Below are 18,927 nucleotides of genomic sequence, written 5' to 3' on the forward strand. Positions count from 1 at the left end.
TGAATGAATTCTAATTCCAATGAATTATTATGACACTATGAAACAATAATCCTACATGAAAACACGAGTAGTACTATGACAGTGCTGATGTTGCTGCTCTCTGTGTGCTCTAGGTCCCTGCTCGAAGGGAGAGAGGTGCCCGTCACTAGGCAAGTTTCCATTGATCCAGGTTTATTCAACAAAGGATTGCGACATCTGTAATGGAAACGGCAGTTGTAGGATACCTTTTTTTTCCCGAAAGATCTAATACATTTATTCCATTCGAGGGGTGGATTTATTGTGACAAATGATGATGGAATAAATTAAGATTGCAAAGAAAATCAGAAAGGTACGCTGGGCGTGTGACGTTATCGCGTAACTATAAAGCTCCACTCCACATTTATTTCTAAATGCCTACTGCTTGCTACATCAATTTTTCCAACAACAAAAAATACTGTTTCTTTGCAAGTAGAGTATTGTTTTGACTTTCAACAATGCCTGAATTGCTTTACATTGGAACTTGAAGTTTCACCATGAAATGGTTTCAAATCTTAACTAGTGCAAGTTACACCCTGACACAGACCACGGCAATAAGTAGGCACATGAGAATGATAAAAATATGGCAAATATTAGTAAATTCTTGCAATCTATCCATTCTGGCTTTTGCGAGCTACCTGAGACATGAAACAGATACGCGGGCACTTTATTAATGCACAATTTGCCAAAATTGATAATTTAAAACCCTTCAACAACCTCATTACATCTAGCTGTTTTTATCAACACAAGACAGTTCAATGTAAATGCACCGGGACGGGCAATTGTTGCATCTACTTCCTATGCAATCTTTCTAAATGTCAACAAAAAATGACTGTACAAGTTAATGGAAACCTAGCTAGTGTCTAGCTGCGTACCGACAGGTTAGTGACTTCCATGGTTCATGGCGGATAGGTCATAATTATACTACACTCCTATTGGTGTAGGTAAGATCACCATCACCGACATAGCACCGACTATGTAAAAAAAATAAAAAATAAAAATCGGTTTACACTAGTTACCACAGCCACAAAGTAAGAATTGTCTATATAGTAAAAATGAATGAAAACAAAAAGGTGCTTTTTTGTTTTAACTTAAGGTTAGAGTTAGGCTTATGGTTAGCAGTGTGGTTAAGGTTAGGGTTATGTTTAAAATCACATAATTTAAGAGAAATTGTAGAATTAGGCGGGGTTTATGAATTTGTGGCTGTCGTAACTAGCAACGACCCTACAAATTTAAAACAAACTTCAGGCCAGACTCTCTTGGTGTTCCCTTGGAGATGGAGGCATGGCTTTAAGCTCCCCTCCTGACCAATCATCCACTGTTACCCCTGACCCGGGCAGGGCTTAGTCCAGTGCTTCCTGTTTGATGCAGATGAGGGTGGGGCCACACTGTCCGTTGCTCTTCCCCTCCCTGCGTAGGACGTACTCGCTGAAATGGGAGGAGTCTATTCCTCCACCACATGCCCCTGCTATCTCGAACCCTCTCTGCTGCAACCTCTCCAATACCTGTCAATCAAACACATATGCATTACAGACACCGCACACTAAAACACATTGTGGTCAGAAGTAATTTCAGAAAGGCTCTGATTCAGGGTTGATAGTCATACAAGAATACAGTCGGTGGAAGAAAACCAACGTGTGTGTAAATGTGCAAATGTATTACTAACAATAGCACAAACAGTGCCCAAAATTATAAACACAACATGCAAAGTGTTATACTCACAAAAAGCTTATTTTTCTCAAATTGTGTGCACTCATTTGTTTACATCCATGGTAGAAGGGACTTCTCCTTTTATAAGATAATCCACCACCTGACAGGTGTGGAATTTTAAGAAGCTGATTAAACAGCATGATCATTACAAAGGTGCACCTTGTGCTGGAGACAATAAAGTCCACTCTAAAATGTGCAGTTTTGTCACACAACACAATGCCACAGATGTCTCAAGTTTTGAGGGAGCGTGCAATTGGCATGCTGACTGCAGGTATGTCCAACAGAATTGTTTGCTAGAGAATGATGATTTATCTACTATATGCCACCTCTATTGTCATTTTAGAGAATTTGGCAGTACATCCAACCGGCCTTACAACCACAGACCATGTGTAACCACACCAGCCCAAGACCTCCACATCTGGCTTCTTCACCTGCAGGATCGTCTGAGACCAGCCACCCAGAAGCTGAAACTGTGGGTTTGCAAAACCGAAGAATTTCTACACAAACTGTCAGAAAACGTCTCAGGGAAGCTCAACTGCGTGGTCGTCCTCCTCACCAGAGTCTTGACCTAACTGGAGTTCGGCGTCATAGCCAACTTTAGTGGGAAAATGCTCACCTTAGAAGGCACGTTGGAGAGGTGTGCTCTTCAGGGAGGAATCACGGTTTCAACTGTACCAGGCAGATGGCAGACAAAGTGTAGTGTGTGGGTGAGAGGTTAGCTGATGTCAACGTTGTGAACAGAGTGCCCCATGGTGGGGTTATGGAATGGGCAGGCATAAGCTATGGACAACAAACACAATTCCATTTTATCGATGGCAATTTGAATGCACAGATATACCGAGATGAGATCCTGAGGCCCATTGTCATTCCATTCATGCACTGCCATCACCTCATAATTCAGCATGATAATGCACAGCCCCATGTCACAAGGATTTGTACACAATTCCTGGATGCTAAGAATGTCGCAGTTCTTCCATGGCCTGAACAATCAACATACATGTCACCCATTGAGCATGTTTGGGACGCTCTGGATCGACGTGTACAAAAACGTGTTCCAGTTCCGGCAATTTCCAGCAACTTCCCACAGCCATTGAAGAAGAGTGGGACAACAATCCACAGGCCACAATCAATAGCCTGATCAACTCTATGTGAAGGAGATGTGTCGCGCTGCATGAGGCAAATAGTGGTCACACCAGATAATGACTGGTTTTCTGATCAAGGCCCTTACTTAAAAAATATATATTTGTGACCAACACATGCATATACACTATATATACAAAAGAATGTGGACACCCCTTCAAATGAGTGGATTTGGCTATTTCAGCGACACCCATTGTTGACAGGTGTGTAAAATCGAGCTCACAGCCATGCAATCTCGATAGACAAACATTGGCAGTAGAATAGCCTTACTGAAGAGCTCAGTGACTTTCAATGTGGCACCGTCATAGGATGCCACCTTTCCAACAAGTCAGTTCATCAAATTTCTGCCCTGCTAGAGCTGCCCTGGTCAACTGTAAGTGCCTTTATTGTGAAGTCTAGGAGAAACAACGGCTCAGCCATGAAGTGGTAGGCCACACAAGCTCACAGAATGGGACCACCGAGTGCTGAAGCATGTAGCATGTAAAAATCCTCTGTCCTCGGTTGCGACACTCACTATCGAGTTCCAAACTGCCGCTGGAAGCAACGTTAGCACAACTGTTAGTCGGGAGCTTCATGAAATGGGTTTCCATGGCCGAGCAGCAGCACACAAGCCTAAGATCACCATGTGCAATGCCAAGCATCAGCTGGAGTGGTGTAAAGCTCACTGCCATTGGACTCTGGAGTAGTGTAAAAGCGTTAACTGGAGTGATGAATCACGCTTCACCACCTGGCAGTCCGATGGACGAATCTGGGATTGGCAGATGCCAGATTGGTGTGGAAGAATTTGACTGGCATGCACAGAGCCCTGCCTTCAACCCCATCAAACACCATTGGGATGAATTGGAACACCGACTGCGAGCCAGGCCTAATCGCCCAACATCAGTGCGAGACCTCACTAATGCTCTTATGGATGAATGGAAGCAAGTCCCTGCAACAATGTTCCAACATCTAGTGGAAAGCCTTCCCAGAAGAGTGGAGGCTATTAGCAGCAAAGGGGGACAAACTCCATATTAATGCCTATGATTTTGGAAGGAGATGTTCTACGAGCAGTTTTCCACATACTTTTGGTCATGTAGTGTGTTATTCCCAGTCATGTGTAACCTATAGATGAAGGCCTAATTATTTCAATTGACTGATTTCTTTATATGAACTGTAACTCAGTAAAATCTTTGAAATTGTTGCATATTGCATTTATATTTTTGTTCAGTGTATATTCAAAAATATATTTTAAAATATATGTTGCCATGTATTTTCATGAATGGAAAATGTAGCTTTTTACCTTACATACTGTAGCTCACTATCAAAATAAATGCATAAAACTACAAAGTGCAGCACTAAATCACAACAGCATGCTGTGGTGCAGTTTTAATGAATAACTCATGACTGAGAGAAATTGAAGATAAAAATATTGTGGGTGCTGTTTTGTTAGACTTCAGTGCGGCTTTTGACAATATCGATCAGTCTGCTGCTGGAAAAACGTATGTGTTATGGCTTTACACCTCCTGCTATATTGTGGATAAAGAGTTACTTGTCTAACAGAACACAGAGGGTGTTCTTTCATGGGAGCCTCACCAACATAATCCAGGTAGAATCAGAAATTCCCCAAGGCAGCTGTTTAGGTTCCTTACTTTTAAAAATCTTTACTAACGACATGCTTTGAGTAAAGCCAGTGTGTTTATGTATGCAGATGACTCAACACTATACGTGTCAGCTACTACAGCGACTGAAATGACTGCAACACTTAATGACCTGCAGTTAGTTTCAGACTGGGTGGCAAGGAATAAGTTAGTCCTAAATATTTCAAAAACTAAACGCATTTTATTTGGGACAAATAAAGCTAACCCTGGATGGTAAACTGTCATGGTCAAAACATATTGATACAACAGTAGCTAAGACGGGGAGAAGTCTGTCCATAATAAAGCGTTACAGTGCCTTCTTCACAACACTATCAACAAGACAGGTCAAACAATCCCTAGTTTTGTCGCACCTGGACTACTGTTCAGTAGAGTGGTCAGGTCCCACAAAGATGGACTTAGGAAAATTACAATTGGCTCAGAACAGGGCAGCACGGTTGGCCCTTAAAAGTACACTGGGAGCTAACTTTAATGATATGCATGTCAATCTCTCATGGCTCAAAGTGGAAGCGAGATTGACTTCATCACTACTTGTTTTTGTAAGAAGTGTTGACACGCTGAATGTCCCGAGCTGTCTGTTAAACCTACTAGCACACAGCTCGGACACCCATGCATACCCCACAAGACATGCCACCAGAGGTTTCTTCACAATATCCAAGTCCAGAACAGACTATGGGAGGAGTACAGTACTACATTAAAAAACTGGTAAACATACACCTTATGGAACAGAAGGGACTGTGAAGAGGCACACACAAAGGTACAGACACACGCATACGCACTGCACACACACATACATTGTAATATTGCATTATGTTGGTATTATACACTTTGTATTATAGATATGTAGCGGTGTAATAACGTTATAATGTTTTATCTTTTGTTTTAGATGCAATGTATGTACCCTAATGTGTTTGGACCCCAAGAAGAGTAATGGAAATCCCTAATAAATACAAACACAAATGACTGACAAATAAAAGTGTGCTTTCAATAATCTTTATTTTTTTGCTCAAATAGCTTGGTCCATTGTTGAATTGTGTCACTGGGAGGTGGAATCTGAAACACAAATTATAATGTACAAATTACCTCTCTGCAGTTAACATCTGTATTTAAACATCAAATTGATACAATGCAGATTCCTTCACCTCCAGTTGACATGTTCAGACTCACAAGTTGAGAGTTACCCCGTGGATAATGCAGAGACAGAGTCAGTGAAATGCTTCCACATAAGATGAAGAATTAGGGGTTAATGTTCATGAACATCAAATTGATACTTACCATGCAGATTCCTTTACCTTCAGTGTCCATTGCAAACTCACAAGCTGAAAGTTACCCTGTGGATAATTTAGAGACAGAGAGTCAGTGAAACACTTCTACACAAGATGAAGAATAAATAAGGGGTTAATGTTCATGAACAAATTTTAATTTAATTGGGAACTAGCTAGCTAAATGTTCCCATTGACTACTTACATTGGCTGTCCATAGGCAGTTGAGGCTCCAGACAGGGAGGATAACGGATAATGTTTCGCTAGAGATAATCTAGCAAGTATCAGAGACACCCAACCCTCACTAAAGCCAGCTAAGCTAGCTAGTTAGCAAGCAACACAATGCTTGGTTGTCCAATAACATTTAATAATAGCTTTGGCAATTAAATGTAAAAAATAATACATACGGTGCATTTCAACATTTTGTGAAGTTACAGCCTTATTCTAAAATAGATTTTTTTCAAACTCAGCAATCTACACACAATACCAAAGTGAAAACGTTTTTTTTTTTGTGCAAATGTTTTACAAATAAAAAACAAAGTATTCAGACCCTTTGAGACTCAAAATATGAGACTCGAAATTGAGCTGTGCATTCTGTTTCCATTGATCATCATTTAGATGTTCCTACAACTTGATTGGAGTCCACCTGTGGTAAATTCAATTAATTGGACATGATTTGGAAAGGCACACACCTGTCTATATAAGGTCCAACAGTTGACAGGACTGTGTTGAAGCACAGATCCGGGGAAGGGTACAAAAAAATGTCTGCAGGATTGAAGGTCACCAAGAACACAGTGGCCTCCTTCATTCTTAAATGGAAGAAGTTTGGAACCACCAAGGCTCTTCCTAGAACTGTCTGCCCGGCCAAACTGAGCATTCAGCGGAGAAAGGCCTTGGTCAAGGAGGTGACCAAGAACCAGACGGTCACTCTGACAGAGCTCCAGCGTACCACTGTGGAAATGGGAGAACCTTCCAGAAGGACAACGTTCTTCGGCGTTACTCTGGACACTGATCTCTCTTTTGAAGAACATATCAAGACCATTTCAAGGACAGCTTTTTTCCATCTACGTAACATTGCAAAAATCAGAAACTTTCTGTCCAAAAATGATGTAGAAAAATGCATCCATGCTTTTGTCACTTCTAGGTTAGACTACTGCAATGCTCTACTTTCCGGCTACCCGGGTAAAGCACTAAATAAACTTCAGTTAGTGCTAAATACGGCTGCCAGAATCCTGACTAGAACCAAAAAATGTGATCATATTACTCCAGTGCTAGCCTCCCTACACTGGCTTCCTGTCAAGGCAAGGGCTGATTTCAAGGTTTTACTGCTAACCTACAAAGCATTACATGGGCTTGCTCCTACCTATCTCTCTGATTTGGTCCTGCCGTACATACCTACACGTACGCTACGGTCACAAGACGCAGGCCTCATAATTGTCCCTAGAATTTCTAAGCAAACAGCTGGAGGCAGGGCTTTCTCCTATAGAGCTCCATTTTTATGGAACGGTCTGCCTACCCATGTCAGAGTCTTCACTGAAGACTCATCTCTTCAGTGGGTCATATAATTGAGTGTAGTCTGGCCCAGGAGTGGGAAGGTGAACGGAAAGGCTCTGGAGCAACGAACCGCCCTTGCTGTCTCTGCCTGGCCGGTTCCCCTCTTTCCACTGGGATTCTCTGCCTCTAACCCTATTACAGGGGCTGAGTCACTGGCTTACTGGGGCTCTCTCATACCGTCCCTGGGAGGGGTGCGTCACCTGAGTGGGTTGAGTCACTGATGTGATCATCCTGTCTGGGTTGTGCCGTGGCGGAGATCTTTGTGGGCTATACTCAGCCTTGTCTCAGGATGGTAAGTTGGTGGTTGAAGATATCCCTCTAGTGGTGTGGGGGCTGTGCTTTGGCAAAGTGGGTGGGGTTATATCCTTCCTGTTTGGCCCTGTCCGGGGGTGTCCTCGGATGGGGCCACAGTGTCTCCTGACCCCTCCTGTCTCAGCCTCCAGTATTTATGCTGCAGTAGTTTATGTGTCGGGGGGCTAGGGTCAGTTTGTTATATCTGGAGTACTTCTCCTGTCCTATTCGGTGTCCTGTGTGAATTTAAGTGTGCTCTCTCTAATTCTCTCTTTCTCTCTTTCTTTCTCTCTCTCGGAGGACCTGAGCCCTAGGACCATGCCTCAAGACTACCTGACATGATGACTCCTTGCTGTCCCCAGTCCATCTGGCCGTGCTGCTGCTCCAGTTTCAACTGTTCTGCCTTATTATTATTGGACCATGCTGGTCATTAATGAACATTTGAACATCTTGGCCATGTTCTGTTATAATCTCCACCCGGCACAGCCAGAAGAGGACTGGCCACCCCACATAGCCTGGTTCCTCTCTAGGTTTCTTCCTAGGTTTTGGCCTTTCTAAGGAGTTTTTCCTAGCCACCGTGCTTCTACACCTGCATTGCTTGCTGTTTGGGGTTTTAGGCTGGGTTTCTGTACAGCACTTTGAGATATCAGCTGATGTACGAAGGGCTATATAAATCAATTTGATTTGACAACCATCTCTGCAGCACTCCATCAATCAGGCCATTATGGTAGAGTGGCCAAACGAAAACCACTTCTCAGTAAAAGGCACATGACAGCCCACTTGGAGTTTGCCAAAAAGCACCTAAAGACTCTCTGACCATGATAAAAAAGAATCTCTGGTCTGATGAAAACAAAATTGAACTCTTTGGCCTGAATGCCAAGCATCACGCCTGTAGGAAACCTGGCATCAATCCTACGGTGAAGCATGGTGGTGGCAGCATCATGCTGTGGGGATGTTTTTCAGCAGCAGGGACTGGGAGACTAGTCAGGATCTGGGCAAAAATGAACGGAACAAAGTACAGCCATTTACATTTTTTTTATTTAACCAGGCAAGTCAGTTAAGAACAAATTCTTATTTACAATGATGGCCTACCTCAGCCAAGATGATGCTGGGCCAATTGTGTGCCACCCTATGGGACTCCCAATCATGGCCAGATGTGATGCAGCCTGGATTCAAACCAGGTACTGCAGTGAAGCCTCCTGCACTGAGATGCAGTGTCTTAGACCACTGCGCCACACGGGAGCCTCAGAAGCAAGATCCTTGATGAAAACCTGCTCCAGAGTGCTCAGGACCTCAGACTGGGGTGAAGATTCAGCTTCCAACAGGAGAACGACACTAAGCACACAGCCAAGACAATGCAGGAGTGGCCTCTCTGGAGAGACCTGCAAATAGCTGTGCAGCAAAGCTCCCCATCCAACCTGACAGAGTGTGAGAGGATCTGCAGACAAGAATGGTAGAAACTCCCCAAATTTGCTTTGTCATTATGGGGTATTGTGTGTAGATCGATGAGGAAGAAAAACAATTAAATCCATTTTAGAATAAAGCTGTAACGTAACAAAATATGGACAAATTCAAGGGGTCTGAATACTTTCCGAAGGCACTGTACATGGCATTAACTCTACTTGGCTCTATTCCAAGACAACTATTATCAACTTTAATTTTCAAAACAATTCTTACCTTGGGCAGTCACACTGCACGTTGGTGGCAAGCTAAAAAAGGAGCTAGGTAGCTTTGTTAGCAAATTTATGAAAACTCTTGCATGCAGTTGAAGAAATGATATTCTTCCTCTGTTACCTACCCAGTTAAAAACATATTTTAATTCAAAGTTATGAACGTATAATCAAATAAAAGGCTAGGATCAACGAGAAAGCTTTTTGATGGTGGCACCTGCTCTTTTCCTTCTTCTAGAGAAAATTCTAAATTGCAATGGCTGCTCTGTCAGTTGGAGGCGGGCTTGGGAACGTTTCAAATTGTGATTGACAGCTCAGGAAATCTTAAAATATATTTACAGATATGTTCTACGTTCAAGTGACTTTTCGAAATAAACACCTTATTTAAGGTACAGTGCCTTGCAAAAGTATTCACCCCTTTGGCATTTGTCCTATTTTGTTGCATTACAACCTGTAATTTAAATAGATTTTTTAATTGGATTTCATGTAATGGACATACACAAAATAGTCCAAATTGGTGAAGTGAAATAAAAAAAAAAACTAAAAAAAAACAAATTGAACAGTGGAGCGTGCATATGTATTCACCCCCTTTGCTATCAAGCACCTAAATAAGATCTGGTGCAATCAATATCTTCAGAAGTAACATAATTAGTTAAATAAAGTCCCCCTTTGTGCATTCTAAGTGTCAAATGATCTGTCACATGATCTCAGTATATATACAGTATAAAGGCCCCAGAGTCTGCAACACCACCGAGCAAGGGGCGCCAGCAAGCAAGCCGCACTATGAAGACCAAGGAGCTCTCCAAACAGGTCAGGGACAAAGTTGTGGAAAAGTACAGATTAGAGTTGGGTTATAAAAAAATATCCAAAACTTTGAGCATCCCATGGACCACCATTAAATCCATTTAAAAAAATGAATGAATATGGCACCACAACAAACCTGCCAAGAGAGGACCGCCCACCAAAACTCATGGACCAGGCAAGGAGGGCATTAATCAGAGAGGCAACTAAGAGACCAAAGATAGCCCTGAAGGAGCTGCAAAGCTCCACAGCGGAGATTGGAGTATCCGTCCATAGGACCACTTTAAGCTGTACACTCCACAGAGCTAGGCTTTACGGAAGAGTGTCAAGAAAAAAGCCATTGCTTAACGAAAAAAAATAAACAAACACGTTTGGTGTTCGCCAAAAGGCATATGGGAGATTCCCCAAACATATGGAAGACGGTACTCTGGTTAGATGAGACTAAAATTAAGCTTTTTGGCCATCAAGGAAAATGCTATGTCTGGCGCAAACCCAACACCTCTCATCACCCGAGAACACCATCCCCACAGTGAAGCATGGTGGTGGCAGCATCATGCTGTGGGTATGTTTTTCATCGGCAGTGACTGGGAAACTGGTCAGAATTTAAAGAATGATGGATGGCACTAAATACAGGGAAATTCTTGAGGGAAACCTGTTTCAGTCTTCAAAAGATTTGAGACTGGCCCAGAGGTTCACCTTCCAGCAGGATAATGACCCTAAGGATACTGCTAATGCAACACTCGAGTGGTTTAAGGGGAAACAATGAAATGTCTTGGAATGGCTTAGTTTGCTGTACACACAGTGGAACCCATCCAACTTGAAGATGCTGGATCAGTTTTGCCTTGAAGAATGGGCAAAAATCCCAGTGGCTAGATGTGCCACGCTTATAGAGACATACCCCAAGAGACTTGCAGCTGTAATTTCTGCAAAGGTGGCTCTACAAAGTATTGACCTAGTGTTAAGCACGCTCAAGTTTTCTGTTTTTTGTGTGTCTTATTTCTTGCTTGTCTCACAAAATATTTTTTTTTAATCATCAATGTGGTTGGCATGTTGTGTAAATAACATTAAACAAACCCCCCAAAAATCTATTTTAATTCCAGGTTGTAAGGCAACAAAATCGGAAAAATGCCAAGGGGGGTGAATACTTTCGCAAGCCATTGTAACATATAGACATTTATCATCGGATAGAGAATGTTGTGAGGTGTGAGTGTGTATTTTACACATATATTTTACAAATACGTACATACTGTATATTTTATTTAGTTATATAATTGCTAAATACATTTTCCCAATATATTTAAATATTTTATTGAAATATAGTCCAATATATTATTTTTCCCTATGGGGTCACAGTTTGTTTCTGAGCAGGCAGAAGCCAGCCATCTCACTGTGTCCTTCCCTGATCTAAAAACACACATCCCCTCTCCCATGACAACTCACACATACAACACAGACAAACAGATGCAGACACAGACGCAAAAAATATATATATAATAATATTGTGTGTGTCCCAAATGGCACCCTATGTAGTGCACTATAGGCCCTTGTCAAAAGTTGTGTACTAAATAGGTAATAATGTGCCATTTGGTAGGCAGACATTCTCTCTATAGCTGCAAGATGACATTCCATTAGCATGCCCTGAAGGAGCAGCTGTTACTCTATCCTCTCTGTCTGCCTCCATCCCTGGCTCTCTCTCTCTCTCTCTCTTACTCTGTCGCTCTCTCCTTCTCTTTCTGTGTGACTGTCACAGGCAGTACAATAGAAACCTTTGTTTGCCTCCATCTCTCTGTCTCTCTCTGTTTTTCTCTCTCTCTGCCTCCTTCTGTCGGTCTCTTTCTCACTCTCACTCTCCCTCCCTCTCTCTGTGACTGTTGCTCTTTCCTACCATTCCAGCAGACCCGGTAGCCGATGGCTACATTTTTCATATCTAAACAGGATTAATCTCTCTTTCCCCTGGCTGGTCTGGCCCTGTATGATGTTATTTAAGGTTGTACTATGCTTATGCCATGGGTACTGGTTAGTGTGATGTTACGTGTACGGAGTTAAAGAGATTTTGTATACTTTTTAGCCAGTAGTTCTGAAAGTAACACTCACAAGCCAAAAGGTTTCCCAGAACATTGCGTACTACGTCACATACCGTATGTGAAGATATATACACCGCGTCATTGTGCTCTCTCTCGTTCCGCTGTGTGTGCATGATGTGCCTCTTGCTAGCTGTCACTCAAATGGCGAGGGGCTGAAGCTCATTGGTTGAACTCAAATTGCCAGGGGGCTGGCCCACGTGGGAGAAAATGTAGAAAAAATGGCGCAGCACAGCTTCCAGAAAAAGGGTTGTTTTCAAACTAGGGATTTTATGGCTAATTGAGGCAAAACAGTAACTCTGCTCATAGATTATGCATGTATGAACTACACATTGACACATCCAGCGCAAAGATAAAAAATACTTTGTAGTTGCCAAAGTTCTGGAGCATGTCTTTAAGGCTACATACACAGAGTTGAGGTGGGTTAATGTGATATGAGTTGAGGTGACCTTATTCGTTGTGACTTGAGGTGACGTAATCTGTTATTGTAGGATGTTGGGTAGTTATTTTCATGGTAAGCAGTGGTATTGATAGGGTAGTGTCTGTCTTGTTACCTGTACAGAGTTGAGGTGACAGTATCCATTGAGTGGAAAGCGTATGACGTGAGTAGAGTCATGATTCCAGCCTGCGTTCATGGAGTTGCACATGACGTCCCCAACCTCTGGAAACACGTCCTCAATCAAAGCCCTGTCTCCACTCAGAGTGATCCTCTCCCCCAGCTCTGGAGCTACACGCACCACCACACACTCACACACACGCCACACACTCCTGGCCTCACGCTCACTCCTCCAGCGTTCTAATTCTGCTTGTAGTGGGGATAGCTTGAAGAACCTGGCCTCCTCATAGAGTAGATAGTACTCCTGGAACACGCACGCACGCATGCAATCACACACACACACACACACACACACACACACACACACACACACACACACACACACACACACACACAGACAGAATGATACATCAGATTATTTTAAAAAGTGAACCCACAAAGTTTCACACACTATGTTGTCAGAAATGAATTATGGACGAGGTTTTCCAGTATCTCTCACTCAGTGTCAGAGATACTCACTTTGAAGTCGTCAGGGAGGAGCAGTTTGGCCGTCCGCAAGAAGTTGAGGATGTAGCGGAATATATGGCCGTCTCGGTCTATGAAGTAGTGCTGCTTCAGACTATCTAACACTATGGGCTCTGTCCCGTTGAATAGACGACCAATCCTGGTGGAAGGTGATATCATCATTGTGATTGTCATCAGAGTGTGCATGTTCATGTTTGAGGGGATCAGTTTGAGAAAGGCAAGGCGCAGAATCGCTAATGTTGATCACATAATGAGTAGTTATTTGGAATGCAATGTCATTTGTAGATCAGTGACTGTTCAATCCACTTCAATGTAGTTGATCTCAAACACCCTATGTGTGTGTGTGTCTTACCGTGACTCGGGGTACTTGGTGAGTGTAGCCAGGCTGCTGGTGTACATGTGTCCTCCTACATCTATGTGTACAGGGGCGTTGGTCTTTGTGAGCTGGGCGGGGGTGGGGATGCCCCCGATACCCCCAGAGCCCAGTGGAGAGGCAGGGGACTGGGAGACCAGCGGCCTACTGGCCATGCTGCTATTACGGCTATCCTGGGAGACAAGAAGAAAAATAAGAAGAATACTTTATTGTCCAATGTACACAAATGTCCAACGAAAATTTGTCACACATACTGTAAACCGTTAAACACACGAGGCATTACAGAGTTCTTCCATGAGCGACCAAGTAGAGACAGGACACTAGTAAGGAGTAGTAGACTGAGACTTCATTCATACTGCGTCAACGCTTTGAGCACAGAACTCATGATGCACTGCACTGCATGACGAAGAGTGTATTTACCCTTTTCAGAGTCTGTGTGTATATCAGGGGTAGCTTTTGGTTGTGAAGAGAGATCTGAGTGTAGTTAAAGGAGCTCAGAGACAGATAGGAGTCTGCCTCCTCTGCTATACAGGTGAGGTTTTTAGACAGGTGAGGACATTACCTTATCGAGGAGGGTTTAAAAACCCTTGTAAATGCTTCACGAAAATCTGCACTTCAGAAAAACTAACAAGCTATAAAGTCTACTGGTCAGCATTTACTGTGGTAAGTGCAGTGAGGGAGAAAGACAGCCATGGCCCGCAGGACAGAGTCTGCCTCTTAAAGCTGAGAACACAGTAAATAGTAAGATACTGTAGGTATACAGAGATAGAGGGAGATAAAGGGAGAGAGAGATATAGCTGATAAAGCAGAAATCAGATGAGCAGAGCTGTTGGTAATGCAGCAGACATGTCCATCTCCCCGGGACCACATAACAGGCAGGCTCATTAGAGGAATGGCTCAAAAACATGAAACTCGTAAGAGACTGGACACGCACACACACACACACACACACACACACACACTCATTTTGTCATTGGAGGAAAGATACCTACTTGAGACAGCCTGCCATACTTTTTTTCATTATAGTGCCTGTGTCTCAGGAAAATGTGAGCTTTAGGCGAATGGGTATAATAGATGTGTGCTGTGTGTGTGTATGTATGTGTGTGTGTGTGTGTGTGTGTGTGTGTGTGTGTGTGTGTGTGTGTGTGTGTGTGTGTGTGTGTGTGTGTGTGTGTGTGTGTGTGAGAGAGAGAGAGCTTGCACGCTCTGGCTCTACCCCTGCCGGCTCCACTGTGGTGCATGGTTAATAACTGTGGGCCTGTGGTGCAGTAACCCATGGCAACAGACAAAGTCCCAAAGAAAACTCACTACAGTCCTCTCCTCTGCACTCACAGGGTGCGTCCCAAATGGCACCCTAATCCCTATTTTTATTGAGCTTTTATTTAATCAGGGGAGCCCATTGAGACCAATGTCTCATTGTCAATGGTGCTCTGAGGACAACAATTTCAACATGGACATTCCAACAAAAAAAAAATCAACAACTACAGGTTACAATTTCAAAAACGACCATTTCAATACCACAATAAATGTGTACATTTAATCAAAACAAATGCAATTATCCTTTAACAAATTCAACATTAGATTCCTAAACTGAATCAAGATGCAGTTGCACTACAACCGGGAATACAATATTCATGACCTCTTTACTAAAGCACCTAGAACACCCAAAGAGAATACAAAACTCACTCCTACACAATACAAACCCACACACATCCTACAGGTCAATGCTTTCACAGTAAAGTGGAAATGATGTAAGACTCTACACACTTAAACACTTCATTAACACAGAAAATGGTGCGTGACCAAATGGCGACATAACCTATTACGCACTCATTTAATTTCCGCATTAATCTGAGGACGTTTTTGAGAGGCTGTCTATATATAAGTAAGGTTATCCTGCATTACATTTAAAAATGCAAAAGCATAATCTCTTTCGGTGCACTGTATGAAACTCTATTACCTGCGCGGATACCACGTCAGTCAGTAAAGGAGCGGATTGCTGACCGTGGGGCTCCTGGGGTCGGATGTCCACGGGCTCTGTACCGTCCACTATGACCACAGGGGACATTGCGCGTTCTCCGGGACGCACACAGAGCTTCTTAGGAGAAGGAGGTCCCGAAAAACCGCAAAGAGCACGAGCTTTCCTTGTTGTTCTCTGCGGCTTCAGTTCCACTGTGTCTGTGACCTGTTGGATGTACGGGATCACGAGCTGGAGATGAGACTGCACGCCACCATTAACTGTTTCCGAGGCAATCTGAAGCGACACCAACTTTGACCCTATACCGGCAATGCTGTTGAGCGTTGCTATGGAGACGGCGCCGATGCAGTGGTTGGTGTAGGTCTTTGACAGTTTGGCAGCACGCGACAGCATCTGCATCCTCGTACCAAGCAGGTTTTTACCAATGGCTTTGTTCTCATACCATGTTATGTCGCTTGCGCAGCAGTGGTCTCGTGGTCGTTGGAAGAATGCTTTGCACACTGGGTTCCGTTTCGAGACATACCTAACAAAGCTGGCATATGGACAAAACTCAGTTCCAGTCTCATACATGCGCGGCAAAGTATCTTCATCCGGGTCTGGTCTCTTTTTATTCCAACACGCGGAGCGAGACTTGTGATACGGCCCCAGTGCTTTGAAATAGATAAACTTTCTCCCATTCTCGTCTATGGCCAGGCCGAATGAATCCTCCTCCAGCTCGCGCTGATTCTCTCGCCCCCTCGTACAGAAATACATGCATGTCTCGAACCACACTTTGTTGAGCAGCCCGAACGGCGTATCGATGTTAAACACACTGGAGGTGTAGAGTTTTCTCAGGTCCGCCCGCGTGATTGCCTGTTTTTGCACCACGGGACCAGCACCCTGCTCCTCCAGCTTTCTGATGACCGCGGCCAGGGTCAGGTTGGCGCTGCGTAGCTCTGGGTCTTTAGTGAGATCCAGGGTGCGACAGTACGGTGGCTCATTCAGGTAGCGGTTCAGAGAACTCCGAATGCTAATGAGGGAAGACTTGCTGTAGAGCTGGCCGCTCTTAGAGCGTGCCTCCGCGTAGAAGGACTGCAGGACCGCGCACAGCGCCTCCTTGTCCAGAGTTTCAAAGTCAGGACTTTGGGATTTCTCGCTCAGGTACTCCCGGAAGATCCGTACCGCATACCTGGTAGCCAGGCGGGTGTTTTCGCTCAGTCTTGAGCGGTCAGACGGCTGCAGGTCTCCCTCCGGATCCGAGTCCAGTTCGGGGATGTGAAACAGTCCAGGGTCCGCTCCCGGTCCCAACCCGCTGCACTGGTCCGTACTACGCATAAGGACCGCTTCTGTCTCCATAGCGGAGCAGCTGCTGGGGTCTGCGCACTCTGCCTCCCACTCCAGTTCATCATCCCCGTACTCCTCCCCGGTGATCTGTACCTCCTGGATCTCATCCTCCTCCTCATCTCCGCTCCTCTCAGTCTCCGGGCAACTCATGTGCTCCTCCCGCTCTGTCCCCGCTGTGTCACTAGAGCAGTCTGCGCTGCCAGGCATTCTCGCCATATTGCAGTCTGTGTAGCAGTCCTCAGGCAGAGCGCATGCGCTATATTGGACCACAGAGATGGGAGAGCTTTGTGTTTAGTGACCTTCAGCTAGGCACGCACTCTTAAAGGTGCAGGGAGCGAGCGCTGCTAGTGGGTAAAGGGAGCGCGCTCCCAAAAAAGGCTGCAGTATTGGACTGCATATTGGACCACTCACAAGCACCATGCGATTTATCTAACAGGGTTTCAGATCTCGTTTTATTGGAAGTAACTACTGCAATATCTGACTACACACACACACACACACACACACACACACACACACACACACACACACACACACACACACACACCTGCCTATTAGAACAGTGTTGCCAGCTCCAACAGCTTGATTTGAGAGGATGCAGCTTTAAAGATCCACAGCTTCTATCTCAGGCCATCAGACTTAAACAGCCATCACTAACATTGAGTGGCTGCTGCCAACATACTGACTCAACTCTAGCCACTTTAATAATGGAAAAATGGATGTAATCAATTTATCACTAGTCACTTTATATAATGCGCACATACCCTACATTACTCATCTCATATGTATATACTGTACGCTAGACCATCTACTGCATCTTGCCATCTTGATGTAATTAAATGTATCACTAGCCACTTTAAACAATGCCACTTTATATAGTGTTTTCATACCCTACATTACTCATCTCATATGTATATACTGTACTCTATACCATCTACTCCATCTTGCCTATGTCGTTCGGGCATCACTCATTCAAATATTTTTATGTAGATATTTGTATTCATTCCTTTACACTTGTGTATATAAGGTAGTTGTTGTGAAATTGTTAGGTTATATTACTTGTTAGATATTACTGCATAGTCGGAACTAGAAGCACAAGCATTTCGCTACACTCGTAGCGACAAGCATTTTCACTACACCTATGTGACAAATTAATTTGATTTGATATTGTGTAACTGCAGTGATATGTGTTCTCTCTCATCTCCCATAAGATAATAACCATGCAGCATGTTCACATAATCCTTGCTGCGCAGGGACATGAGAGATGCGCAGGTCACTGGAAAAAAATATACATAAACTCTTTATCGGACACGCTTTCCTGGTTGTCGTGTACAGTACTCCATCTCAGTGCTATGTGAGATGTGTTGTTAGACTTGTGCATTGATTTGAGAATAAATGCCAATTCCTCAGAAGTGCAAAGCAATTATATTATATTATTTTTAATATAGAACATCATCACCCTGCTGTACCTCCAGGCTAAGAGCACTGCTTCTCCCCTGGGCACACATGACCTTAATACAGCCTGATACATGGTGTTCTCCATGTGATGCTCCTTTTACAACTTATAAAGGCTATATGAGCTCTTAGAAAGGCTCATAGGTTAGCTCTGTTGCCCTTCTGAAGGTACAGTTGAAGTCAGAATTTTAAATTCACCTTAGGCAAATACTTTTAAACTCAGTTTTTCACTATTCCTGACATTTAATCCTTGTGAAAATTCCCTGTCTTAAGTCAGTTAGGATCAACACTTTATTTTAAGAATGTGAAATGTCAGAAAAATAGTAGAGAGAATGATTTATTTCAGCTTTGATTTATTTCATCACATTCCCAGTGGGTCAGAAGTATACATACACTAAATTAGTATTTGGTAGCATTGCCTTTAAATTGTTTAACTTGGGTTCAAACGCTTCGGGTAGCCTTCCACAAGCTTTACACAATACGTTGGGTAAACTTTGGCCCATTCCTTCTGACAGAGCTGGTGTAACTGAGTCAGGTTTGTAGGCGTCCTTGCTCACAC

General features: G+C 43.6%; 1 protein-coding gene across 1 annotated transcript; it reads right to left on the reverse strand.

Moving 5' to 3' along the window:
- Positions 1-1,349: 1,349 nt before the first annotated feature.
- LOC139407972 (uncharacterized) lies at positions 1,350-17,129 on the reverse strand. The gene is made up of 5 exons (XM_071151831.1): positions 15,573-17,129; positions 13,592-13,785; positions 13,234-13,378; positions 12,713-13,018; positions 1,350-1,520 (listed from the first exon to the last, which is right to left on the reverse strand). Exons 1-5 carry the CDS (start codon positions 17,127-17,129, stop codon positions 1,359-1,361), a joined length of 2,364 nt encoding a protein of 787 aa, XP_071007932.1. The 3' UTR covers positions 1,350-1,358.
- Positions 17,130-18,927: the final 1,798 nt, after the last annotated feature.

The sequence above is a fragment of the Oncorhynchus clarkii genome, chromosome 4 (assembly GCF_045791955.1).
Source record: "Oncorhynchus clarkii lewisi isolate Uvic-CL-2024 chromosome 4, UVic_Ocla_1.0, whole genome shotgun sequence".
Classification (NCBI taxonomy): domain Eukaryota; kingdom Metazoa; phylum Chordata; class Actinopteri; order Salmoniformes; family Salmonidae; genus Oncorhynchus; species Oncorhynchus clarkii.